The 26,279-nt window shown below is 47.3% G+C and overlaps 1 protein-coding gene across 3 annotated transcripts in view; it reads left to right on the top strand.

Annotated features, from left to right (window-relative positions):
* The window catches only part of LOC141049015 (presenilin-2-like), a 105,168-nt gene that overhangs the window by 53,334 nt on the left and 25,555 nt on the right, over positions 1–26,279 (top strand). For all 3 annotated transcript variants that reach the window (XM_073545111.1, XM_073545110.1, XM_073545108.1), the window contains exons 8-9: positions 21,675–21,746; positions 24,110–24,217. In XM_073545111.1, coding sequence (XP_073401212.1) covers positions 21,675–21,746; positions 24,110–24,217 — 180 coding nt within the window. The remainder of the gene's footprint in view (positions 1–21,674; positions 21,747–24,109; positions 24,218–26,279) is intronic.

Below are 26,279 nucleotides of genomic sequence, written 5' to 3'. Positions count from 1 at the left end.
CAGGAGTTCCTAGGCCTGACACTGGATTCAAACATCCAAGTGTGTTACTTGCCAAATCACAAAAGGGACAGAATCATTCATATGGTACAAAAAGCGAGGCAAAACCCTTCTATGACACTAAGACGAGCAATGTCTCTGTTAGGGTCCCTCTCTGCATGCTTGCCGGCGGTCCAGTGGGCACAAATACACATGAGGGATCTGCAGTGGGATGTCCTGACCAACCAGTGGGCTTTAGGAGACCACTTGGAACATCATATTACGCTAGATTCAAAAACTATTCCTTCCCTAGCCTGGTGGGAGGACAAAAACAACTTGTCCAAAGGGATTCCCTGGGAGGCCAAGATCACACATGTAATTACCACCGACGCCAGTCCTGTGGGATGGGGAGCACATTGGGCATCAGTGGGGCTCAAGGAGGTCAAGAACTAAAAGCCTCCTCGAATCAAAAAGAACTGCTAGCAGTAAATTATGCCTTGAGTCACTTTTTGCCAGCATTAAAGGGCCATCATGTCCGGATATTCTCGGACAACCTAACAGTGGCCTATATAAACCACCAGGGGGGAACCAGGTCCAGAACGCTAATGGAGGCATCCTCCGAGATATTCAGGTTAGCCGAGGGAAACTTACTGTCCCTATCGGCGCTACACATACGGGGAGTAGAGAACCAGACAGCAGACTTTCTGAGCCGTACCCAACTACATCAAGGGGAGTGGGCTCTAAATCAGTCCGTTTTTCAGAAGATTGTGGAAATGTGGGGAACCCCAGACATAGACTTATTTGCAGACCACAAAAACAAAAAAGTGGAAGCATTCTGTTCTCTAAATCCCAAAGGGAATCCTCGGACCCTGGACGCATTTATGCTCCCATGGACACGGGGACTACTGTATGCCTTCCCACCGACCATTCTCCTCCCGGCGGTGATAAGGAAAGTCAGGGAAGAGGGGGCTCGGGTAATACTTATAGCCCCTTTCTGGCCAAAAAGAACATGGTTTTCATGGCTCAGAATAATGTCAGTAACCGACCCCTGGGTTCTACCAGATCTCCCCGACCTTCTATCGCAGGGTCCTGTGCTACACCCCCAAGCAGTGAACCTCCATTTAACAGCATGGAATTTGAAAGGTCACTGCTGAGGGGGAAAGGATTTTCAGAAAATCTAATTTCCACGTTGCAAAAAAGTAGAAAACCAATTACAACCAGAGCCTATGGTAGAACCTGGAGGAAATTCCTATCCAGTTCGGGGGCAAAGGTTCAGGATGGAATACAAATGAATAAAATCCTGGAATTCCTCCAAAGGGGGTTAGAACAGGGACTAGCGACTAACACACTGAGGGTACAGGTAGCGGCCCTAGGCGCCCTCTATAATCAGGAGGTGGCGAGCGACCCTTGGGTATCACGGTTTATGAGGGCCGCAGCCAGGTCTAGACCAATAACTACCCAGAAAGTACCATCATGGGATCTGAACTTAGTGTTGTCAGCCCTAACAGGACCCCCATTCGAGCCTATCCAGTCAGCTCCACTAAAGACACTATCATTAAAAACGATACTGCTAGTGGCCCTAACATCTGCTGGGAGAGTGACATTCAAGCCTTATCGGCAATTCATTAAAATTATGGAGGATAGAATTACATTGAAACCTGACCCTGCATATTTGCCTAAGGTAGCAACACACTTCCATAGATCACAGGAGGTAGTCCTTCCTTCCTTCTGCCCAAACCCTACGAATAGAGGAGAGGAGAAATTTCACACATTAGATGTGAAGAGGTGCTTAGTGCACTACCTAGAGGCCACCAAGGGATGTAGGAAGGAAGGATCTCTCTTTGTGTGTTTCCAGGGACCTCGGAAGGGGCTCGGGGCGTCCAAAAGTACCCTGGCAAGATGGATAAGGGATGCGATTGCCCTGGCATACTCATGCAGTGGGAATACCATCCCGGAGGGTCTAAAAGCCCACTCTACGAGAGCAATGGCGACCTCATGGGCAGAAAGATCAGAGGTATCAATAGAGCAGATCTGTAAGGCGGCCACCTGGTCAACACCTTCTACCTTTTTCAAACACTATCGCCTAGATCTAGCCTCTGCGTCTGACCTGACCTTCGGGAGAAGGGTCCTTCAGGCGGTGGTCCCTCCCTAAGCTACCAATCTCTGAAATTCTCTCCGTGGTGCTGTCATGGGTGAGGGAGAATAGCTTCGTTACTCACCGATAACGGTGTTTCTCGGAACCCATGACAGCACCCGCTTAATTCCCCCCCTTTTTCACGTGTGCGGTGAGCACGATTTAATGTGTGTAGAGTGTGTTCTTAGACACGAGGCTTCTCTATAAGTATACAAATTATAATGTTATGTATATACTTTTGTTGTTAACTAACCGGGAGACCCTCTGATGCTCTGTAACCAACTGGGGGCGGAGGAGAGGTGCCGCTCTTTTGTCTGTAGGTTCCTGTCCTTGATGGGCGGACCCTCTCTCCGTGGTGCTGTCATGGGTTCCGAGAAACACCGTTATCGGTGAGTAACTAAGCTATTCCACAGCTACAAGGGGAACACGTGAGAATCCTTTCAGACAACACCACAGTGGTAGCATATCTGAACAGGCAAGGCGGAACTCGATCGAACAGCCTAATGTCTTCCGCAAGAAAAATCTTGTTCTCAGCCGAGAACATAAGAGGAAGAGACAATTCAGAAGCAGACTTCCTAAGTCGCCATATGTTACGGCAAGGAGAATGGTGCCTGAGCTGACAAATATTCAAACACGTCGTGTCACTGTGGGGACTTTCCCAGACAGAACTCTTCGCCACCAAACAAAACAGACAGGGGCGAAGGTTCGCCTCCCTGAACGTGACAGACTGTCTTGACATTCTGGATGCCCTCCAAGCCCCGTGGCAGTTCAGATTGGCATATGCCTTTCCCCCAATCATACTACTGCAGGTTATCAGGAAGATCGAGGCAGAAAAGGTGAGAATTATCTTAATAGCGCCATTTCCAGGTCCCCACCTGACAGCACGATGGAGGACGTCCTTCTTATCCACAGTGGGACAGGAAACCACGAGAGTTCAAAAGGACCCTCCCCTCGCCATCCTTCAGTGTTGTTCCTGTCCCACTGCGGATAGGAACGACGGGAGCCGACCGTTCTGAGCAGATGGAGAGGATCGGGGGGCCCAGCCTTTCCCTTCCCGCCTCAAGAATTCTGCAGGCTGACACCCACCTGAGGGTCCCTCAGCAGACCCAGTGTAGCGCTGCTCCTGGGGGCCGGAGTCGCTTCCCCTGAGGGGGCTCTCGACTTCAGGCGTCGCCTTCGATGTCCCTCTGCCGGGCCGCCTCTACAGAGCCGCATCTGGTAAGCGGTCCCGACGCCACGTCACCGCCGCAGGGCATCTTTGCAGACCACCGGGAGGTGAGGAGGCCGGCTTGGGGGAGGACCGTGCCGCTCCGAGCGGCGGCGTCACAGGCCCTGGCGCCACTTGCGGGTCGCGGGGCCCACGTCACTTCCGGTCTCTCCGGCCTGGGGCCGCGTCACTTGCGGGGGGACGGGCCCGGGGCGTCTGCAATACTTCTGGGTGGCGGTTCAGTCAGGGCAATGAAACTGAACCGCGCGCCCGGAGCTGAAAGCCGCAGGCGACGCCCCTCCAGGAGGATTCAGAGCAGGTCGGACATCGCGACCAAATCAGGCCTAGCGGCAGGTGGGCCCACACAGCCGTTCCTGCACAGAGATGGAGGATCAGGCGAGGACCGAGACGGGGCCGGATGGCCAGGGTCACGTGAGTACCTCTGCAAAGGTTACTGCAGGACCCTGACTAGGCAGACCCCACAGCACACATATTCTGTGTATTTTAGGGGACCCCAGCAGAGAAGGAGTCTAAGAAAAAGGAGAAAAAGTGCCCAATTTGTGCCAAAAAACTAAAGGACACATGGCATAAGCCCTTATGTGACGCATGCACCAAACGCATAGTGGGGGATGAGCAAGCCACTGTCATGGCTAACATGAGATCCATTATAAGGGAAGAGGTACAGGCTTCAGTATTAGGCCTGAGATGCCCCCAGACTCCGCAGCCGACTCCCCAGGTATCCGGTAAAAGGCCAAGGGAATCGGACTCCTCGTCGGAGGGGGACCCGTCCGAATCAGGACTAGAGGAGGAGGAGATGAGAGAACCCACAGAGAAGGGGAAGAGATACCTTTTTTCGTCCGGGGATACGGACGAACTGCTGGGTGCAGTAAGACACACTATGCAGATTGAGGAACCCCCAGAAACTCTATCGGTACAGGACGAGATGTTTGGTGGGCTGCGATCGCAAACCTCGATGGTGTTCCCAGTAAATTCGCATATACGAGCGATGATTCTGGAGGAATGGGAAGAGGCGGAAAAGAGACTCACTGTCCCTAGAGACTTTAAACTGCGCCTTCCATTCGACCCAGAGGAGGTCAAGGTCTGGGAGGAAATCCCAAAAATAGATATCCCAGTTGCAAAGGTGTCTAAGAAGACAGTCATTCCCTTTGAGGACTCTTCCAATCTGAAAGAGCCCATGGACCGGAAGGCAGACAGTCTTAAAGAGAGCCTGGGAAAGTTCGGCCGCGGTCATACGGGCTAATATTGCAGCAACGTCTGTAGCGCGTTCAATGCACCTGTGGATAGACAACTTAGAAGAGCACCTTACAGATAGAACCCCAAGGGAGGCTATTCTAAAATCTCTTCCTCTGTTAAAATTAGCCACCGGGTTTCTAGCTGATGCCTCAGCAGAGACCGTCAGGTTTACGGCCAGGAATCAATCCCTGACTAACGCGGCCAGGAGAGCCATCTGGCTAAAAAGCTGGTCAGGGGATGTACAATCCAAAAATAAGCTATGCTCAATCCCGTTTTCAGGAGGCAGGGTATTCGGGCCTGTGCTCGATGATATTTTAGAAAAAGCCTCTGACGAGAAAAAAGGTTTCCCGGAAGAGAAACGGAAAAAATATCAGCCCTTTCGTAGGCCCCGTTTTAACCAAAGAACGGACTACAGAGGGAAGGGGAAAACTGGAAGATGGAGCTACCCCAAAGGGGGAGAGAGCAGGGGCAGAAATAGAGACTCCATCTTCTCCGGGTCAAACTCCCGGAGGAAATGACGCCACCAGAGTAGGGGGCCGATTGCTCGGGTTCCTAGGAGAGTGGTAGCGAATTTCCAGCAGCCCCTGGGTGCTACAGGTGATCTCGCAGGGGTACAGGATAGAGTTCAACTCCCTTCCTCCAGGCCAATTTCTGATAACCAGTACCCACCTCCATTCGGCCTCCCCCATGTGGCGGGACATTCAGGACCTCCTGACAACGGCTGCAGTCATCCCAGTACCCGCGCGAGAGGAAGGCAGAGGGCACTACTCGAGCCTTTTTTTCAATAAAAAAGCCGTCAGGAGAGTCCAGAACTATAATAAATCTCCAACCCCTAAACAGGTGGCTAAGATACAAAAGATTCAAGATGGAATCAATAAAATCTACAATTCCCCTCCTGGGGAAGGGGGTGGTAATGTGTACTCTAGATTTAAAAAGTGCGTATTACCATGTCCCCATCCATCCAGACCATCAAAAGTATCTCAGGTTTGCAGTGAGGAAAGGGGGCAAGATCTACCATTATCAGTTCCGCTGCCTCCCCTTCGGCCTAGCATCGGCCCCAAGGGTCTTTACAAAACTGATGGCGGAGGTAGTGGCCTACCTAAGAATCAGGGATATCACGGTGGTCCCTTACCTAGACGATTTCCTCATCATAGCAGACTCAGTGGCCGGGCTCAGGCTCGACTGTCAGTCTTTGATTTCCACGCTGCAGAGCTTGGGCTGGATTATAAACTGGCAAAAATCAGATCTAATGCCCAAACCAAGAATAAAGTTCCTGGGAGTAATATTAGACTCAGAAGAAAGAATGTCTTACCTCCCAGAGGAAAAACAGACCAGCTTGAAGGAAAGGATTCGCCAATTCACAAAACAACGGGTCTCTATCAGGGAGGCCATGAAGATTCTAGGCCTGATGACATCCTGTATTCCCTGCGTCAGGTGGAGCCAGTTCCACTCTCGACATCTACAACGGGCAGTTCTATCTTCCTGGGACAGAAGACAAAGCTCGTTGGACAGGAAGATGCGATTGTCTCACCGGGTCAGAAGTTCCCTTTTCTGGTGGACTGTTCCGAAGAATCTACACACCGGTGTCTCATGGGTCCAGTTCCCGGAGGTCATAGTTACCACAGACGCAAGCCAGCAGGGCTGGGGCGGACATGTCCAAGGAAGATACTACCAGGGACGTTGGGGTCGAGAGGACAGCATGCAGTCCTCCAACTTCAGGGAGCTTCATGCGGAATGGAAAGTATTATCGTCGGCCCAGTCACTGATGAGGAACAGGCATGTCAAAGTACTATCAGACAATACCACGACAGTAGCTTTCCTCCGTCACCAAGGCGGTCCAAGACACCCAGGACTGCAGCGCCTAGCCGAACAGATTTTCAGATGGGCAGAAAAGAACACCCTCTCGATCTCAGCAGTGCACCTAGAGGGCGACAAAAAACAGGTGGCAGACTTTCTCAGCAGGAGAAGAGTAGTCGCAACGGAATGGGAGCTGAACAGCGAGGTATTCGTCAGCCTATGCAGCCGGTGGGGGACGCCGGAGATAGACCTGTTCGCAGTCAAGCAGAACACAAAGGTCAGGAATTTCTACTCTCTGAACCCTCAAGGGAACCCGGCAGGAATCGACGCTCTGTCCCAATCATGGAGCGGGGGCCTGTTATACGCCTTCCCGCCTCTCGCTCTCATACCACGGACTCTCAGGAAGATCATCGAAGACTAAGCCAGAGTCATACTAGTAGTGCCATTCTGGCCAAAGAGGAGTTGGTTCCCCTTGCTCAGGAAGATGGCGGAAGAAGAACCCATTCTTCTTCCAGAAAGAAGGGACCTCCTCCGCCAGGGCCCGGTTTGGCACCAGAAGCCAGAGACACTTCAGTTGTCGGCCTGGATCCTGAGCGGCAGGTCTTAAGATCAAGAGGCCTATCAGACGACGTCATCTCTACCCTGCAGGCGAGCAGAAAACCAGTAACTGCCGCAATATACAACAAGATCTGGAAAAGATTCTGCAGCTTCTGTGGGGAGACGACAGTTGACACTGACCACCCCAATATCCCAAAAATTCTGGACTTCTTGCAGGCAGGGTTCAAGAAGGGTCTTAGACCCAGTACACTAAGAGTTCAGATCGCAGCCCTTAGCGTGTTCTATGACTGCGCCCTATCAGCAACACCCCTGGGTAGCCCGTTTCTCCAGAGCGGTTCAGAGGCTGAAGCCCTTAATAAGGAAGTCTGTTCCCCCCTGGGACCTTAACCTAGTCCTCAATGCGTTATGTAAGCACCCATTCCAGCTAGGGGCAGACATTGGGATTGGTAATCTCTCGATCAGAACAGCATTTCTGGTAGCGATCACGTCAGCAAAGAGACTAGGAGAACTTCAGGCCCTGTCTATCCAGGACCCGTATCTTCAGGTGTTCGACGATAGATTAGTCTTAAGACTTGACCCGGCTTTCCTTCCCAAAGTGGTCTCAAATTCAAACATGAACCAAGAGGTAGTACTCCCTTCATTCTGTCAGTTCCCTAAGAATAAAAAGGAGAGCGCATACCATAACCTAGACGTCAGGGAGTCGGTTCTCAGGTACCTAGACGCAACCAGGCCTTGGAGAAGGGATAATAATCTCTTCATTCAGTACAGCGGTCCGAATAAAGGGAGGAAAGCGGCTAAATCCACAGTCGCAAGATGGATTAAGTCCACAATTAATCTAGCCTATAGCACACAGGGGCAGAATCCCCCAGGTAACCTTAGAGCCCACTCAACCAGGGCCATGGCCACGTCATGGGCAGAGAGGGGGGGAGCCTCGGCGGAACAAATCTGTAGGGCCGCATCCTGGTCCAGTCTGAGTATCTTCTCTAGACACTATAAGTTAGATGTGGTATCTGCACAATTGGCATTTGGCAGAAAGGTACTTCACGCAGTAGTCCCACCCTAGGATCAGTCTCCTTTGGTACTACTCCATCGTGCTGTCAGGTGGTGACCTGGAAAACGGTAATTAGACCTACCGGTAATTGTGTTTCCAGGAATCCATCCTAACAGCACTGTTAGTTCCCTCCCTAAGATATTCATCCGTACTATTGTGATGTAACATGTGTATGTGGAAATTTGTTGAATAAAAACCTTCTTGCATCCATCCAGATGTGTTACTTTGAGAAATCACTGAAGGATGGCGAGGGGAGGGTCCTTTTGAACTCTCGTGGTTTCCTGTCCCACTGTGGATAAGAAGGACGTCCTCCATCGTGCTGTCAGGATGGATTCCTGGAAACACAATTACTGGTAGGTCTAATTACCGTTTTTGGTCCAGGAGGCCATGGTTTTCGTGCCTACAAGCAATGTAAGAGACAAACCCTTGGGTGCTCCCTCAACCCACAAGCTCCTCTCTCAGGGGCCATTCTTCCATCCTCAAGTGGACAATCTCCACTTGACGGCTGGAACTTGAAAGGGAAATGTTGAGAGCAAGAGGGTTCACGGAGGGACTAGTCAATAACCTCCTACAGAGTCGAAAATTGGCTACTTCAAAGATTTATACCAGGGTATGGAGGAAGTTCCTAGAGTTCCACACAGCTCCCGACTCTATCTAGAGAAATCCCGATAACATCCATTATAGAATTTCTACAAAAAGGGAAAGATCTAGGGCTATCCGTCAACACACTAAAAGTTCAAGTGTCTGCTTTTAGGGGCCTTCTATAGTTATAACGTGGCAGGCAATAGATGGATAGCCAGATTCATCTCTGCCTGTGAACAGAGCGAACCAGTACACATACCCAGAGTGCCTCCCTGGGACTTGAATCTGGTACTAGATGCCCTAACGCGCTCCCCCTTTGAACCGTTAGACTCAATATCCCTTAAGCACTTATCTCTTAAGACGGTACTGCTAGTGGCACTAACTTCAGCCAGAAGGGTCAACGACATACAGGCACTTTCAATAGAACCTCCGTTCCTGTTAACATTCCAGGATCAGTTGATATTAAATCCAGACCCCTCATATCTGCCAGAAGAAGCCGGGAAATTTCATAGGTCACAAGAGATCCACCTCCCTTCATTTTATAGTAACCCTTCTACTCCAGAAGAGGAAAAATTCCATACACTAGACGTTAGAAGAGCAGTATTACAATACATCGAGAAGTCTAGCAGCTGGAGGAAGAGTAGGGCTCTGTTTATTTCCTTCCAGGGCCAAAGAAGGGATATGAAGTCACAAGGGGTACCCTGTCTCGGTGGATCAGGGACGTGATCTGTCTGGCAAACTCCGCGAGAAATAAAGATCCTCCGGAGGGTATCGGGGCACATTCCGCCAGAGCTATGGCATCCTCGTGGGCGCAGAGGGGAGACGTCGCAATCGAGTCGGTATGTGAGGCCGCAACTTGGTAGACGCCCACTACCTTTTATAACCACTATAGGCTTGATTTATCATGCTCATCTGACCTAGCCTTTGGTAGAGCGGTCCTCAGCACGGTGGTCCCTCCCAGGTGAAGGTCTCTGAAAGTCTCTCCAGTGGGTGCTGTCGTGGCGAAGGGTAAAAAGCCGGATTACTTACCGGTAATGCTCTTTTAATGAGTCCACGACAGCACCTGCTCACTACCCTCCCTAGAAGTTAACATAATGTATATACACCTTCTTAGATATAAAATTGATAAATTAAAATATTGAATAATATAATGGCCGAATAATTGGCGGTCCTCCGGGTACTCTGAAATCCAACTGAGTAGGAAAGGCGGACCGCCCTCTTTTATCTCTGTAGGTTTCCTGTTCCTATGAACGGATCCCTCTCTCCAGTGGGTGCTGTCGTGGACTCATTAAAAGAGCGTTACCGGTAAGTAATCCGGCTTATCTGCTTAATTGAGAATGACATAACGAAAGGATTGCCCACACTTGTACATGAAATAGCCTTGGAGTCAATTGTCCAATTACTTTTGGACCCTTTAAATACAGAGTGGCCCATGTTAAGGAGCTGAAACTCCTAAACCCTTCATCCAGTTTTAATGTGGATACCCTCAAATGAAAGCTGAAAGTCTGAACTTCAACTGCATCTGACTTGTTTTGTTTAAAATTCATTGTGGTAATGTCTAGAACCAAAATTAGAAAAATGTTGTCTCTGTCCAAATATATATGGACCTAACTGTATAAAAATAATAGAAATGTGAAAAACAGACATTTACTTTTTTATTTTCCCAATATATCGGCAAAAAAAGAGAAATTCAAGCACCACTCCACTTTTTTTTTCCAGCGATGGAGTGGTGCTATTAATCTAAGTTCCGTGGCTCTAGTCTTATGCTTGCAAGCCGCTTTTTTCAGCTGTTCCCAGAATGAATGTAGACTTGTCGTTTTATAACAAACAACCCCTTTAAGAGAGGACATTTTCACTCAGGATTTAAATCCATGAACAAAGCAGGCTTTCAAACTATAATGTAGGTAGTGGATTCTGAAGATTCCCACCATAGCATTGTACACTTATGTGCAGCATTGTACTCTTATGGAAATCTGCAATATTATTTGTAGATACATTGTTACAGAAGTCTAACAATGTAGGCAAGTTTTTTCCACTTTGAGCCTGTTGACAGATTCCCTTTAAAATAAAAACCTTCCTAAGGCGTCAGGGTAAGCGGGTCATGTGAAGCTGAATAACATGATCCCTTCATGGCTGCGATCCCATGTCTTATTACAAAGAAATCCACACTTTCATGATTTTCATTTTTAGGCTATGGGCTGGCCACTGATCTGTGTAGGAATCTACCTCCGGAGCGTATGTTAAATAAAAGGGGGTGTTACCTGTGTGGGATTGCCTTTTAACCAGTACTTTAGAGAAATCAGATTAATTCTTGGCTTTATTCAATAACAGTTTACAGATTTTCTGATGGGTGTAAGTTGTTAGGCAATCTTTGCTCTCACAGATATTAATATATACAGCTCTTTTCCTCTCTCATAGATAATGTTCTAGAGTACGGTAATTTATTTCATGAAGTCTGTGCCAACAAGCATGTTTTGCTCCCTTTTATCTAAGACTGTCCCTTTAAAGCACTGTCCAGCTCAAAAAATGTCTTTAGATCTTTTTGAAATAGAAATATTCAGTTGTGTGAAAGTGTTTTCCCCCTACCCAATTTCCTAATATTTTGCATGTTTATTGCAGAGTTTAAGATCTGATTTTTTTTTTTGTTGCTAATACTGTGCTCCTACCACACTATCTGATCAACATGACTGGGAAAAAGGGAGGCCATGGTGGAAGGGGAATTAGGCTTGGTGTTCAAGGTGTATGTGGGGTAGGTGGTAATGTTTATGAAAGCACTAGTGAACCAACAACGTCACGTCCTATGCAAAGACAACTGACAGCTTTTGTTACTGGACAGGCTACTCCACTTCTTTTCTTTGGCAGACACCCAGCGGTATGCCTCGTCGATGAGGCCCAGAAACAGCATGCGCTCGAGTGGATGGCATGCGCAGCTTCAAGTGGCCTCTCCTCCTCTTCCTCCACCTCAACATCACACTCAGTACAGTCTGCAAAGATGGCAACCAAATTCCCCTTGCTTCCCCCCCGCGTCCCAACTCTCCAACCGTACAACTGACTGTACGGAACCACAGATGGGTGAGACTGAAGAGCTGTTCATACATTCTATGCCATGTTCATCAGAAGTGTGCTCAAAAGCTTCGCAGAGTCAAGAGGAGGAAATCTGCACTGAAGCAAACAATGTTTTTTAGCTGGATCCAGGGCAGGATGAAGTACTGTACGAACAGCATCCTGACTCTCATCATCAGACACTAACCCCCGGGGGGAGGTGATCCTGATGACTGATATCTGTGTTATCAGGGCAGGAAGAGGAGGGCGACTGCAAGGGCGAGGAATGTGATAGCACAGAGGATAATGATGAGGTGTTAGATACCAGTTGGCGTGAACATAGAGGCACACAGTTGAGTAGGTTATCTGAGGTTATGATATGCCATACGTCACAGACACGTAGTGATGCAGCCACGACTAGCAATGCATCTTCAGCCACAACTGTGGCTGTGACCATCAGCGTCCGCAGGTCTGCAGCTCGCAGCGGTGGCAAGGGTTGCCTAGCCTGGGCCTTTTTTGACACTGCAAAGGATGAGCTTACGTAATCTACCAACTTTGCAAAAAAAAACAAAAAAACTGAGTAGAGGTAAAAAGTCCAATAATTTGACTACTACATGTATGAACCTTGACATATGCAATCAACATGAGTTACTCTGGGAATCCCACTGTGCTAAAATGCGGATTAGTGGACCCTCAACAACCATCAGCCACCCCATCAATTGCATCTGCTGCTTCTTCATCCTCACCTGTTACTGTGCCATCCATTGAGACGCAGGTCTTCGACCACACAACCTCAGGTTCTTTACCCACTCCAGTCACACTGACTGAGAGCCTGCCGTCAGCTGTAACGGAAGCGGACATGCCTGCTGTTTTTGACTGATCTCAGAATGAGCACACCACAACTTTCTCAATCCACCGTAACATCTCCGCCTGCACCTCTCTCACGGTCCAGCAGTTTTCCGGTCCACTGTACTCCGCCCTCTCTCAGCACTGCAGCCAGCCCACGGTATCGCAGTTGTGGTTCCGTAAAAAATTGTTTACTCCTATGCATGACAAAGCTAAGAGGTTAAACTCCACCATCTGCAATCTGTTGGCCATGGGAATGCTGCCTTTTTTCCACCTGTTAGATACAGACGGTTTTTGAAAGCTGATGGTTGTCACAGTCCCCCAGTACCAATTGCTCAGTCGCCATTACTTTCCTAAGAAAGCTGTGCCTGCGCTATACTAGCATGTCGCAGACAACATCACCCACTAAATCTATGTCTGCCAGGGTGCATTTCACCACAGACACTTGGACGAGTAATCATGGCCTAGGGATTACATCTCGCTGATTGGGCACTGGGTGACTGTGGGGGCAGACGCTGCTCTACAAGTCTTGGAATCCCCGAGGCTTGCTGGACAATCTACATTTAACACTTCCTCCACTGCTTCTGCCTCCTCTATCTTCTCTAGGGCCTCTACCTGTGCCCTCAACCTCTGCATTAATGAGACACGAGTTCCAACAGGGCAGAGCGAATCCCCACCACCTCCGTACTGCGCAGCCAGGGCTTACCGCAATCAGGCCGTATTAAAATTTGATATGACTTGGAGATCGCAGTCATACAGCTGAAGAGTTGTGGACCGCTCTCCAGGCTGTTTGATCAATGGTTATCTCCGCTGGACCTACATCCAAGGAAGGCTGTGTCCAATAACGGTGTGAACCTGGTGGTAGCCTTACGGCGAGGCAAGCTCACACGTGCCTTGCATGGCTCACGTCCTCAGCCTGGTGGTACAGCGTTTTCTCTGCCACTATCCTGGCCTGGGTGAGCTGCTGCAGAAAGCACATAAGGCTAGTTTCACATTTGCGTCTTTGGCGCAGCGCATCATGCGCAAGTAGAAACGCATGCAAAGGGGCGGGGCCTAGCTCTTGATGTGAGCAGTCGGGTGGCTGTGCTTCTCTGCCGCCATTAGCCTCAATTATCCTGCACAGAGCCCGAACTAGCTAATTCCTTTACCAGGATCGGATGTCTGAAGGTCCCGGGAGTCAGGGGCGAGCTTCTGCCAGACTCGGAGAGACAGACATGGGCCGCAAAAGGCAGAAAGATGCCGGAGCCTGCAGCAGTGTCCCAGTCCAAGATGGCGCTGAGAGAGAGGAGGAGGCGGGAAGAAGAAACACAGCCTATGCACAGAAGCTGGAAGTCTCAGCCCGGCTGAACAGGTATGTGAGGGGCATGGAGACAGATGAAGAAGGAAATGGAGGGAGTGAGAAGCACCGAGATGAGGAGGAAGACTATGAGGAGATGGCTGTGCTGAATGCAGAGCTGGAGCAGCAGGAAGAGGGGGATGGTGACACTGTGCAGGCAGCTGAAAGTGCAGATGTAGCAGAGCCCACTCTGCGGGATGTATTCCAAGCTGTCTTATACTGCAAGACTGCCTTAACTGCTCTGACAAAGCAGGTGAATTGCCTGAAAGAGGAAATGGGAGGCATAAAAACATCTATGCAGAAAGTTACAACCAGATTAACTGAGGTGGAGGACAGAGTTGGTGTAACAGAAGATCACTTATCCTCAGTGCAAAAGATACAACAACAGCACACTCAGAGGATCACGGTAGTAGCCAATAAAAATGATGACCTGGAAAACTGGTCACGTAGGAACAATTTGCGCATTGTGGGCATCCCTGAGAGAGCTGAGGGTGCTGACCCCACAGCCTTTATTGAAACCTGGCTGCTGGACAAGTTTGGTGCTGATAACTTGTCGAGAGTGTTTGCGGTGGAGCGTGCCCATCGCCTACCCATGAGACCCCCAGTGCCGGGAGATGGACCTCGCACGATGCTAGCCAGAATCCTGAATTGCAGAGACAGGGACACTATCTTAAGAAAGGCTGGAAAGTTGACAGATCTTAACCTGGAGGGCAAACGAATCGAAATATACCCGGATTACTCAGCCGAGTTGCAAAAGTTACGACTGCGGTATGGCGAAGTGAAGAAACAGCTCCGCTCTTTGCATTTGAAATACTCTACAATTTATCCTGCTAAATTAAGAGTGGAAGCTTTTGGAAAGGTCATTTTTTTCCCGTCACCGGTTGAGGCTGCTTCGTGGTTGGAGTGCAACCGAAGCAAATTGAGAGAAGATAATGGCAATATGACCACATGACCCTGCTAGACTGATCACTGGACAGGGTTGTGGCGCTGCTTTATTCTGTGAAATAGGAGCGCAGAGGAGGGGGAGAACTCCCCACTGGGATCTATGTATTATGGTTGTTTGACTAATGGTTCGGGTCTATGCATACTGTTGACAATATGGCGGAGAGGCTGCCAATGATGGAGGAGGACACGACGCATGTTGAAGTGTGGAATTCTGAGACGTTGCTCAGGTTCTTTGAGTTCCCACTCTCACGTTGGGGAGAGAGTGACAACTGCAAAAGGGGAAGGGTGGGGGGAGGGGAAGCGGAGAGGGATGGGGGGAGGTGGGTGGGGCGGATTTGTAGGGAGATGGGGGTTTTCATGCTGTTTGACCGGGTATGATTGGGACCACAATGTAATGATGTTACTTGATGATGATGGATTGTTCTTTCTAATGCACAATGAGTAACCGACACATCTCACTGGAGACACTATGCACTGGTTGTCAAGAGCCTGGATGCTAAAGACATATCATTCTACTTATTCCTCGTACTCCAGGGGGGTGTCAGTCCTAATACACAAAAACACACATTATGAAGAGCTGGAAGTGCATGTAGACAGTGAAGGGCAGTATGTATGGATTGCTTGCAGATTGTTCGGACACAAAATGATTTTAGTGACTTTATATATCCCTCCACCTTACTCTAAAAAGAAACTACAAGCAGTACTGGAACTGACGGGCAGATGGGGGGGAGACTCCATTGTTGATTATGGGAGATGTTAACAACACTATGAATGATTATTGGGATAAAGTACGACCGGCAGGTACGGAAGCTGGACAGGACAGGATGACTGCCTTTGGCACGTATGTAGGGGAACTTAGGCTGGTAGATCTGTGGAGAGTACAAAATGAGGGTAAGAGAACTTTTTCATGTCATTCGGCAACACATGGAACACTGTCGAGGATAGACCTGGCTTTGGGGGATACCGCTATAGACGGGATGGTGGGGGAGGTGGAATACCTACAGAGGACTCTCTCGGATCATGGTCCTGTGGTGGTCACGCTTCTGGTGAGATCTGCTCAGGGTCAGAGGGGAGGTTGGCGTCTTCACCCAACGTGGCTTAAAGTGGTGGATATGGGTGGCATAACCAAAGAGCTAGAGCGCTTCTTCTAAATGAACGAAGGGAGTACTGAGGCCACAACGGTATGGGATGCCATGAAGGCGTTTACGAGGGGACTTTTTATAAGTGAGATTGCGAGGTGTAAGACCAAAACTAAATTGGCAGATCAACAAATAAAGGATGACCTGACAAGAGCGGAGGCAGACATGATTTTGGCGCCAACGAGTGAAGCTCACAATAGACTAAAATTGGCTCAGGAGGCAGTTAATAAATTGCACATGATGCAAGCTGAGAGGAAAAGGGCATTTCAGAAAGCCCAATTCTTTGAAGGAGAGGGAGTGGGTCACTTGTTGGCGGTGATATCTGCGGCACAGAGGGAGTCTTCCAGGGTGTATAAACTGAGAGATCAAACAGGGGCGACTCTGACAGACACAAAGGACATACTGGAGGTCTTCAAGGCATATTACATGGCACTGTACACTTCGAGAGCACTGGACACAGAGGGGGATGTGGAGAATTTTTTGGAAGGCATTTCACTACCTAAATTGTCTGAGGAAGATAGGTTGAGGTTGGAAGAACCTGTTAGTGTGAAGGAGGTGGAATGTGCAATACTGTCTATGCCCAATAACAAATCACCGGGAGCTGATGGTCTACCTGGGGAGGTGTACAGGGAGTTAGTGGAACTGCTGGCTCCGAAATTGAAATCTGTTTTTGATGAGGCTTTAGTGACGGGGGCACTGCCAAGATCAATGGAGGAAGCGGTGATAGTAGTTCTGCCGAATGAGGGAAAAGATCCCAGGGATGCGGAGTCGTACAGGCCCAGTTCGTTGTTGACAACCGATGTCAAAATACTCGCTAAGATCCTGGCCACCCGGCTCACCGGGGTTGCGCATACCATTATACACGAGGACCAGTCGGGCTTTATGCCTAACCGCTCCACGGCTGTTAACTTAAGAAGATTATTTCTTAATATGCAACTGCCTGCTGATAATGGTGGCAGGAGAATAGTGATGTCATTGGACGCTAGAAAAGCATTTGATAGCGTGGAATGGCAATACTTATGGAAAATCATGGAGCTGATGGGATTCGGCCCCGCGTTCATGGCCTGGGTGAAGTTATTGTACTCATCCCCAAAGGCGGTAGTTAAGGTGAATGGAGAACAGTCCGGGATGTTTGACTTGCATAGGGGCACAAGGCAGGGGTGTCCGCTGTCCCCGCTATTGTTCGCGGTGGCAGTGGAGCCCCTGGCGGCCAAGATCAGAGCTGAGAGGAGAGTGGTCGGATTTAAATTTGGGAAGCTGGAAGAAAAAATATCATTGTATGCCGACGACATCCTGTTTTTGGAAAGTGCAGGAGAGACACTGGGGTGCACGATGGATGTAATTAAACAATTTGGAAGTATTTCTGGACTGGAGATAAATTGGCACAAGTCTTATGTCATGGCTGTGGATAGAGCAATAGAAGCGGAGGAGATAGATAAAAGGGGGAAACAACTCCAGCTGGTTTCACAGTTTAGATACTTAGGGATATGGGTAGCTCTTCCACTGTCCCAATTCACGGATCTGAATTTGGTTCCTCTGCTAGAGAAATTTAAAGGGAAAATAGGTGCATGGTGCAAATTGGCTTTAACGGTAACGGGTAGAACTAACCTGATTAAGATGGTCCTTATGCCACAACTAATGTACGTTTTGCACAATTCGCCGATATGGCTACCAAAAAAACGGTTTCGGGGCATTGATTCTATCTTCAGATCCTTGATATGGGGCAAGAAGCAGGCACGGATTAATTTGGAACTCTGCAAAAAGGAAAGGAAGAGGGAGGACTGGCCGCACCAAATCCATGGGTCTATTTCTTGGCAGTACAGGGCCAGCATGTCAGGGGATGGAGAGAGCTCGATTGTGGAGGAGCAGCTCACCGGGTGCTGGTACATGTGACGGGGAGACGCCCACTTATCCAGGGTCTAGAGGATGGTACCTTTAAGAAACTGGGAGCACCATATCCTACCATAGGCATGATTCAGAAGGTATGGGACACCATTAAAAGGATCAGAGGGGTGGATGAGCTGACTAGGTACTCACCGGTGTGGGACAATGAGCATCTGCCGGAACTTAATAAGCTGCGTCAAATGGGCAATTGGAAGGCAAAAGGAGTGAGATATGTGTGCCAGCTGCAGAGTGGAACGGACCTGAAGACCTTTGAGACATTGAGAGAGGAATTTGATTTGCCTCTGGTATGGGGGTTTCAATACTATATGCTTCGACATGCTTGGAGGGCACAGTGTAGATTGGGACGGTTCAGGGCGACATTGTACTAGACTTTGTGTGTATGAAGGGAGGGACGAGGGGAGTTATATCGAGCATATATCATGATCTACTACACTCTTATCTGGGGGACAATCACCTTACTGCAAAGAGTAAATGGGAAAGGGAGGTGGGTACCCTCACAACAGAACAATGGGAGGCTATTCTTGAATATGTCCCGAAGATCTCTCTAAGCGAGCAGGCACGGCTCTCCCAATTATATGTAATAAATAGAACATACAAAACACTGCTGGTCCTATTCAAGGCGGGCTTGAGGGGAGACTCTAGCTGCCCTAGATGTGGCACAGACCAGGCCGGACTGTTACATATGTTGTGGTCGTGTCCGCGGCTGGTGGCATACTGGCTGGCCGTTATCAACAAAATTGAGAGAGCTTATGCATGTACGCTCGACGGGAATCCGGTGCTGTGTGGGGGAGGTGGATGGGATACCAGTCTCAGAACATTACAAGGTGGCAATAGCGAGGTTGCTGTATGTGGCACGCAAACTAATAGCACGAAAATGGAAGGATTCGGAACCCCCCACTAGGAGGGAATTTATTGCTCAGACACGTACGGTAATGCATTTAGAGGAAAGCATTTACAGGAGAAGGCATGGTGAAAGAACTTTCGAAAAAATATGGTCTGCCTGGATGGCGGTGATATGATTGCTAAGACTCTCAAGTATACCCGGCATAAGGAGTATTGGGGGGGGGGGATGGCTTTGATTGTATCATTACAAGATGTGAATTATTACATGTATATTGATATCCACTGTTTATTGTTCAAAATCTTTTGAAACCAAAATAAAAATAACTGGTTTAAAAAAAAAAAAAACGCATGCAAAAACGCACATGCGTTTTTGCATGCGTTTTAACCAGTTTCTAGCCATGTTTACTCTTAAAACGCATGCGTACGCATGTCCATGCGCGCGCCTGCGTTCCCGTAGACTGTAATGCGTTGTTTTGACGCATTCCGTGTGCAAGAGTACGGATGCTTTTTTTTTTTTCACGCCTTTGGGCGGACCCAAAAATGCAACAGGTTGCGTCTGGCGCGTCTAGACGCACATCTTGAAAAAACACATGCGATCGAAAACGTATGCAAACGCAAGACCATGCGTATGCCATGTTAAACATAGGTACGCATGAAGGAGGCGCACAATGTGCTGCGCAAAAAAAACGCTAATGTGAAACCAGCCTAAGCTGTGAGCTCATTTCCACCGTTCACACTCCTCAGGTCATCGACTTGCATCGATACAGAGGTCTTTGTCCATGCCAGTCCACAGGTTGATATGTGATGTGCCGACACGGTGGAATTCCACTGTGCAGATGTTGCAGCGACTGTGGCAGCAGCAGTGAACCTTTACGCAGTATGGCATGTCGTATAGCCTGGGCCAAAGCCATATGGACGTGGCGCATATCACGTTTACGGAGTGGACAGAGATTAAGGACCTCTGCGACCTTTTGCACAGTTTCGAAATGACACAGTTTGAATAGCCTGCGGGAGGAGATGGTGGTCCCAGAAGAAGAGGAGGATGCAGAAGGGATAACATTGTCTCTAAGTTCCAGACTGTCGGCACACAGGCAGGTGCCAAGGGAGGATGGATTACTGCGATCGAGGGGGGCTGGTGATAACAGACAAACTGTTAGTGAAGGTGCAAGATCCATGGAAGAGGTGATGGGTGAGCAACTGTCAGAAGATGAAGAGGATAATCCTCCCCTCTCCTCTGTTTGTGGATGGCAGGAGGAGACGCAGGAAACAAGCATCAGTGTTACCCAACCACCAACACAGCATGGGCATGGACCTCATGGTAGAGCCTCACACATGAATGCCTTCTTGCTGCGTTAGCTGCAACATGATGCCTGTATAGTTATGATTAGAAATAATGCTGACTTCTTGGTTGCCACTCTTGTTAGATCAACGTTATAAAACCAAATTTTGCCAGTTACTTCCTGCCCTGGAAAGTGACTCGCGAATGCTGTAGTATCGAAACACAGTTTTACACAACCTTGGGGTACTATCACACATAGCGATTCACCAGCGATCCCGACAACGATATTAACGTGTCAGGATCGGTGAGTCACTATGTGATCGCTGGTGAGCTGTCAAACAGACAGCTTCACCAGCGAGCGCCCGGCGTCGCTGTGTACTTTAGTTACCAGCACGCTGATGCAGGGAGCTGGTAACTAAGGTACACATCAGGTTTCTAAGGGACGTGCGTCACTTAGAAACCCGATGTGTACCTTAGTTACCAGCTCCCTGCATCAGCGCGCTGGTAACTAAGGTGCACAGAGGGTTTTAAGCACCGCACGGTGCTTAGAAACCCTGCGTTTACCTTAGTTACCAGCTGATGGCTGGTCTCCTGCTTGTCACACGCAGCGATCAAAGAAATGTCCAGGGCTTTCCTAGAGCGATCAGCGATACCGGCAGGTGGCCGGTCGCTGATCGCTGTCACACACAAAACTTGTGACTCCGCAGCGATCTCGCTAGCGAGATTGCTATGTGTGACGGGGCCAAAACATTAGCGGCAGCAGTAATGTAAGTGGAAAAAGCAATTTCTGTGAGACCTTTTTGGCAATTTTTTTTTTTTTTTTTTTTTTAAACCAGCTCCTGCACCAACACAACAGAATTCAAGTCTTGCACATGGTGAACGAATGGAAAGGATGGTGTAGTATGACACTACTAATGGCAAAGCTGTTGCAGGACAGCGATGCGTGTGGGGTTCTCCCCACCACCCTGATCCTCGCACTCCTTTTGCTCATTATGGTATTTTCCTGTGGCTTAGAGCGCTTACGGAGCACATGAGGTAGTATTGACTACAAGGCTCTCTATATCTATTGTTATGCATGCAAGTGCAGCACTATTTGATTTGCTTCTATAATTTAGCCTTCTTTGTGGTTTTCCTTCAAATCATATATACAGCACGTTACCCGGTTTATGTGTGACCTCTTTACCATGCATGATTATTCGTTCCATTCATTCCAAAAATCAATAATGAGTGATCAAAAGATCGTATACACAACCATATGGTATCATTAAAAAACGTCAGCTCGTTGCACAAAGAATAAGCCCTCACCCAGCCTCAGATCCTGAAAAATGGAGACCCTACGGGTTTTTTCACCACTTACAGTACATCAAAAAGAACCTAGACATGTTTGTTTATGAACTCGAAATGACCTGGAGCATTATGATGACAGGTCACTTTTAGCATTTGGTGAACATGGTAAAAAAAAAAATTCCAAAAAACTGTTGTGGAATTGCACTTGTTTTGCAATTTCACTGCACTTGGAATTTTTTTTCCCCTTTTTGCGTGCACAATATAGTAAAGCCAATGGTGTCGTTCAAAAGTACTACTTGTCCCGCAAAAAACAAACCCTCAGATGGCCATATTGACAGAAAAATAAAAAAGTTGCGTCTCTGGGAAGAAGGGGAGCAAAAATCTAAAACGCAAAAATGAAAAAGGGCTCTGTTATGAAGGGGTTAATGCATTATATTCTGGACAGTCTTTAAAGAGAAATTCTATTTTGATTTCTTGTTTTCATTTGTTAAAGCTGCCATGGTCTGGAATGTGGGTATGGCGGATTCTGAAAATACAAACCGAAGAGTAAATCAGAATTCAGAGGGTAAGTGTTATGTACGTAACAAACTGATAGTAGCCATTAGGTTTGATTTATGCACATTGCTTAGGTGTGTATTTGGCAGAATTTTTTTTTTTTTTTTTTTTTTAAAGGTGTTCGCCAAGTGTAATTTTCTGCCATCAGATATCTGCGGTGTAGAGAAACACAACTACCTCTATACACATGGTATTTTTGTTTGTAGTTTTGTTGCCAGTGGAGTTAGGTTTTTTTTTTTAACAAAAACATGCTTTAAAGAACTGTGTGGTGTGGGTTTTTTTTTTTTTTTTTTTTTCTAAATCACTAGGATTTGTAATATACCTTAAGGGTATGTGCACACGGCGTTTTTTTTGGACCTGCGGATTTTGTAGTAAAATCCGCAGATACATCTGCAGTTTTGCCCTGTGGTTTTACACCTCATAATGGATGAGGTGTGAAAACGCAGCGGTTCTGCATAAAAGAATTGACATGCTGCGGATTGTAAACCGCAGCAAAACCGCGCGGAACAATCTGCAGCATGTGCACAGCGTTTTCCAGTTTACCATTGAAAACAATGGTACTGTACAATGCAGCAGAAACTGCAGCGGACCCGCAGGGCCAAAACCGCTGCGGATCCGCAGCAGAATCCGCATCGTGTGCACATACCCAAAAGGGAGCCTGTCATGTAAAAAAATGCTATTAATCTGTAGATACGGGGTTAATAATGTTCTAAAGTTGTGCTATTATTCTCCAGCTTTCATTCACCGCTCGGCTGTAACCACACCCAGGCACTGAGTGACAGCCGGCTGAATGCCACAGGCAACATGTATCATGCTATGACTGTATGATCTTAGCCAGGTATGGTTGACTCTGAAATGCTGCAGCGTTTCGCAGAAAAACATACGTTAAAAATCGCCCGGGTCTGAGCAGCACCAGAGCCTAGTTGCACAGGTGGGTCTCCAGCAGGTCCTTTTCACCTGCTCCATTGGAGTGATAGGTCTCTCTCTATGCGCGCACACAGGAAGAGATCTGTTAATCCAGCATCGCAAGCAGGGAGAAGCTGCCGGGGACCGGCTTGTCTGATTAGTCTCTCGTGTTGCTTGTTCCCCTGTGGCTTTTAAAGTATATTTTTCACCGAAATGCTGCAGCAGGGTCAAGAGTCAAACGTACCTGGCTGAGATCATACAGCCACTGTCAGATGCATGCTGTCCGTGGATCGCTCCGCATGTATCTGCTGTCGGGTTTGCTTAAGCTTAAAAGTCTCACTTTAAGGTCGGTCATAGGCTTCAGCGCTCACATGAGTAGTCATTAAAAAAAAAAAAGGGCAATGTAATAAAGTATTAAAAAAAAAAAACTACATGCATCCATTAAACCTGCTGCCGCTCTTGTTCGCCCCACTGTGAACCACTTGCTCAAGGAATAAAAGGGCAGTTTGCCGTTTTTTAGACCGGAATTCCCTTTTAACACATGCGCAGTGTGTAATGTACCGAATACAAAGGGACGAAGACATGATTTTTGGGAATGTTGCTATGAAGGGGATCTGTCGGGTCCACGGACTGTCACTATAGTGTTATATGTGCTGACTACTGTGTTCTAATAAAGTCTTTTAGTCTGCAAACAAATTCTGTTATTTTATTCTGCTCGGCACATGCTAATGAAGCAGTACTATTCCATCAGAAGTCTCTTCCTCCACACTAGTTCTGCTTTGTATCCTGTAATTTCTCCTCACTGGGTGTGATGGACAGCCTCCATACAATCCCCTTAATGATAGGGCTGCTGAAAATCTGTGCTTTCTGACTGTGGTCCTACCGTGCCTAGGATTGGGTGGAAGAGGTCAATCTCGCCAAGGGGAGCGTGGTTTAAAGGATCCATGACCGGTCTAGTCAGGAGCGTTTGTCCCCCTGTCTGACTAGTCATGCTTCATTAGCCTATGATAAGCAGCAGGTTAAAAGATGGCATAATTTGTGTTCAAAATAAATGACTCTCATAGAACACAGTAGTTGACACATGTATAACAATATAGTGATAATTTGGAACAGTTGGGGGACCTACAGGTTTCCCTCAGTTTCTTGACAAATCATGATTGGATTTACTGAATATTCCACTACGTGGAGTTGCCCTTTATCGGTGTGCAGTAAGCTCCCTCCTAAGTGCCAGTGCACATTATCTCTTCTGAACTGTAATAAGAATAAAAAATAACAATCTTTCAATTTTCCTACAAATATATATTGGAATAGTTTCTAACATGACTGTTGTAGTGCTATCTATTAGTCTTTGCTCTGAGTGTTTCTAAATCATCTGCACTCTATTTTTGCTAATCATTGGTATAGATTACATTGACCTTATGTTTAACATTCTTAATACTCAAACGTTTTTGTTTTTTTTTCATGTAGAAGCATCAGAAAATGTTAACCACATAGCACAAGTGGACTCAGAAACTCCAGAGTCTCAAATTCTGACACCTAATAGGACTGCAGTGTCAGATGATGGAGACGAGGAAAGTAAGTGTGAATTATGTTTGGTCTACAGAATTCCAGAGGTTTATTTGAAAAAGACAACATATGTAACACAATGACTGTTATCGTTATGAAGCTCAACTATAAAAGTGAAGAAATCCATAATTCATGAGCAAGGTGACATATATATTTTTTCCCTGTGTATTACTGGTGAACTAATGGGGCAGAGGTCAGAGTAAACCTACTAAGAGGTGGCATAAGGAAAATTGGTTCAAGTGAACCTGACAGCTGATACATTCTGCCTGATCCACAGGCAGTATGGCTAGCTGGTGACTAGTCGAAAAGACGGTCCCCAGCGGTTCTCAAAGCCCAAGTCCCTGGATTGGCATGTCTATGCCTACATATATGTAATAGACAGAGACCTGCCAATCCTGGGCCGTGGGCAGGGAGAAGCCACTATGGCCCCTCCTATATGACTAGTTTCCAGTGCGGCTCAGTCCCCAGCGGCTTTAAAACTATGTATTTCTCTGAAATGCTGCAACGTTTGGTCAGTCCGTCAGTGCTCCTTCCCTTGAGAAAGCAGTACGCGAAACGTGCATTGGGCAGTTGTGGTGGGCTCATCTAATCCTTCTTACCTGTGGGTAAGCAGGACTTTAGTTACTTAATAGCATTAGTCACTTTATAACATGCCATTCCATCATCTTTTTTAGGTCACACTACATTTATTACTATATAGATTGGACTTGCCTCACACAGTATATTCCTTTCCGATGTTGTTTGGTATATGTCTCTACTCTGGATTATGATGCAGTCCAATTTTTTTCTCCCCCTTATACCTACATTTCTGTCTTTATTGGTGATGAATTATCCTATTATTAATAAAGAGTGCTTTTATTATACATTCTTGTTTGGTGGTTTTTGGTTACTCCAATTTCTTTGCTCTTTTGTCAGTTTCATGTCATGGGAGTACTCCACCTCATATTTTGAACGCTGTATTTGGGGGGGATTTTATACTTCTGGTCCCCAACCTTCAGTTATACAATGTGGTTTTTTTTAATTATATCCTTTGATAGAGTGCGTTTTTTTTTTTTTTTCCTTTTTTTTTTTTTCTCATTGGAGCAGTATGAATACTTATTCTCATTTACCCAAGTTCTGGCTTTTCGAGTAATCATTATCGGTCGAACAGTGGGCTCCTCACTGTCTCGTGCAGGTGAAAGTGTTGGGCGCCACAGCCTTTGTGGGTCAGACGTTCTCTCTGCAGGGACATGGTGAATTTTCCTGGCTGGAGTTCAACTGATGACACATGTGCACGTAAAGATGCCAAAAGAAGTACACTCCTTGATGACATCACCACTGTCACCTGAAGTGGCCCCTCTATGGATACGATTTTCTTGCCGGAAACTAGAAGGTTATCCATGGTTAAATGAACAGTGTTTTCAAAGACGACAGTAAGACACTTCTGATTGTTACACAAGAACATCATAGGAAGTTTTTTTTTTTTTTTTTGTTTCCCGTGTCTGATACTCCGTATTTGGAAAAATTTGAGTCTTATCGCTTTATAAGTGTTTATATAATAGGGCTCTCCGCTTGTGTTACATTCATGTAGAAGATGTATTATAAGGCAACCCATGTGCATGTAATTCCGTAATAGATTATTGCCACCCTTTCCATGAAATGGGGTTTGTCTGTCAATCGTAATGCAATTGTGTTAAAGCGTCACTATGATGGCTAGTAAACCTTGAAATATCTCTTAATTACCTCGCTATAAATGAATAGCTCTACCATTTCCTGTTACCTGTGGGAGGTTTTGCATATACCCAGTTTTAGTGTGTATGTACCATCTGTACCAGTGGCTTCTATTGTTGTTCCCGGTGTCTGAAAGCATCAACGGGTCTAAGGCTGGTTTCACATTTGTGTTTTTTTGCGCTTGAAAAAAAACGCATACGTGCGCATGCGTTTTCCCCCCTATATTTAACATGGGTGCGCATACCTGCGCGCTGGCATGCGCACGTATGCGATTTTCATGCGCTGCGTTTTTTTGGGGTGTGCGTTTGTATTTTACAGACGCTGCATGTTGCATTTTTTGGTCCTGCAAAAAAGCGCATGC

This window comes from Dendrobates tinctorius, unplaced genomic scaffold, assembly GCF_039654945.1.
Source record: "Dendrobates tinctorius isolate UK_male_01 unplaced genomic scaffold, ASM3965494v1 ptg000140l, whole genome shotgun sequence".
Taxonomy (NCBI): Eukaryota; Metazoa; Chordata; class Amphibia; order Anura; family Dendrobatidae; genus Dendrobates; species Dendrobates tinctorius.
The sequence above is the reverse complement of the archived record's forward strand: the minus strand, read 5'-3'. Positions and strand labels throughout refer to the sequence as shown.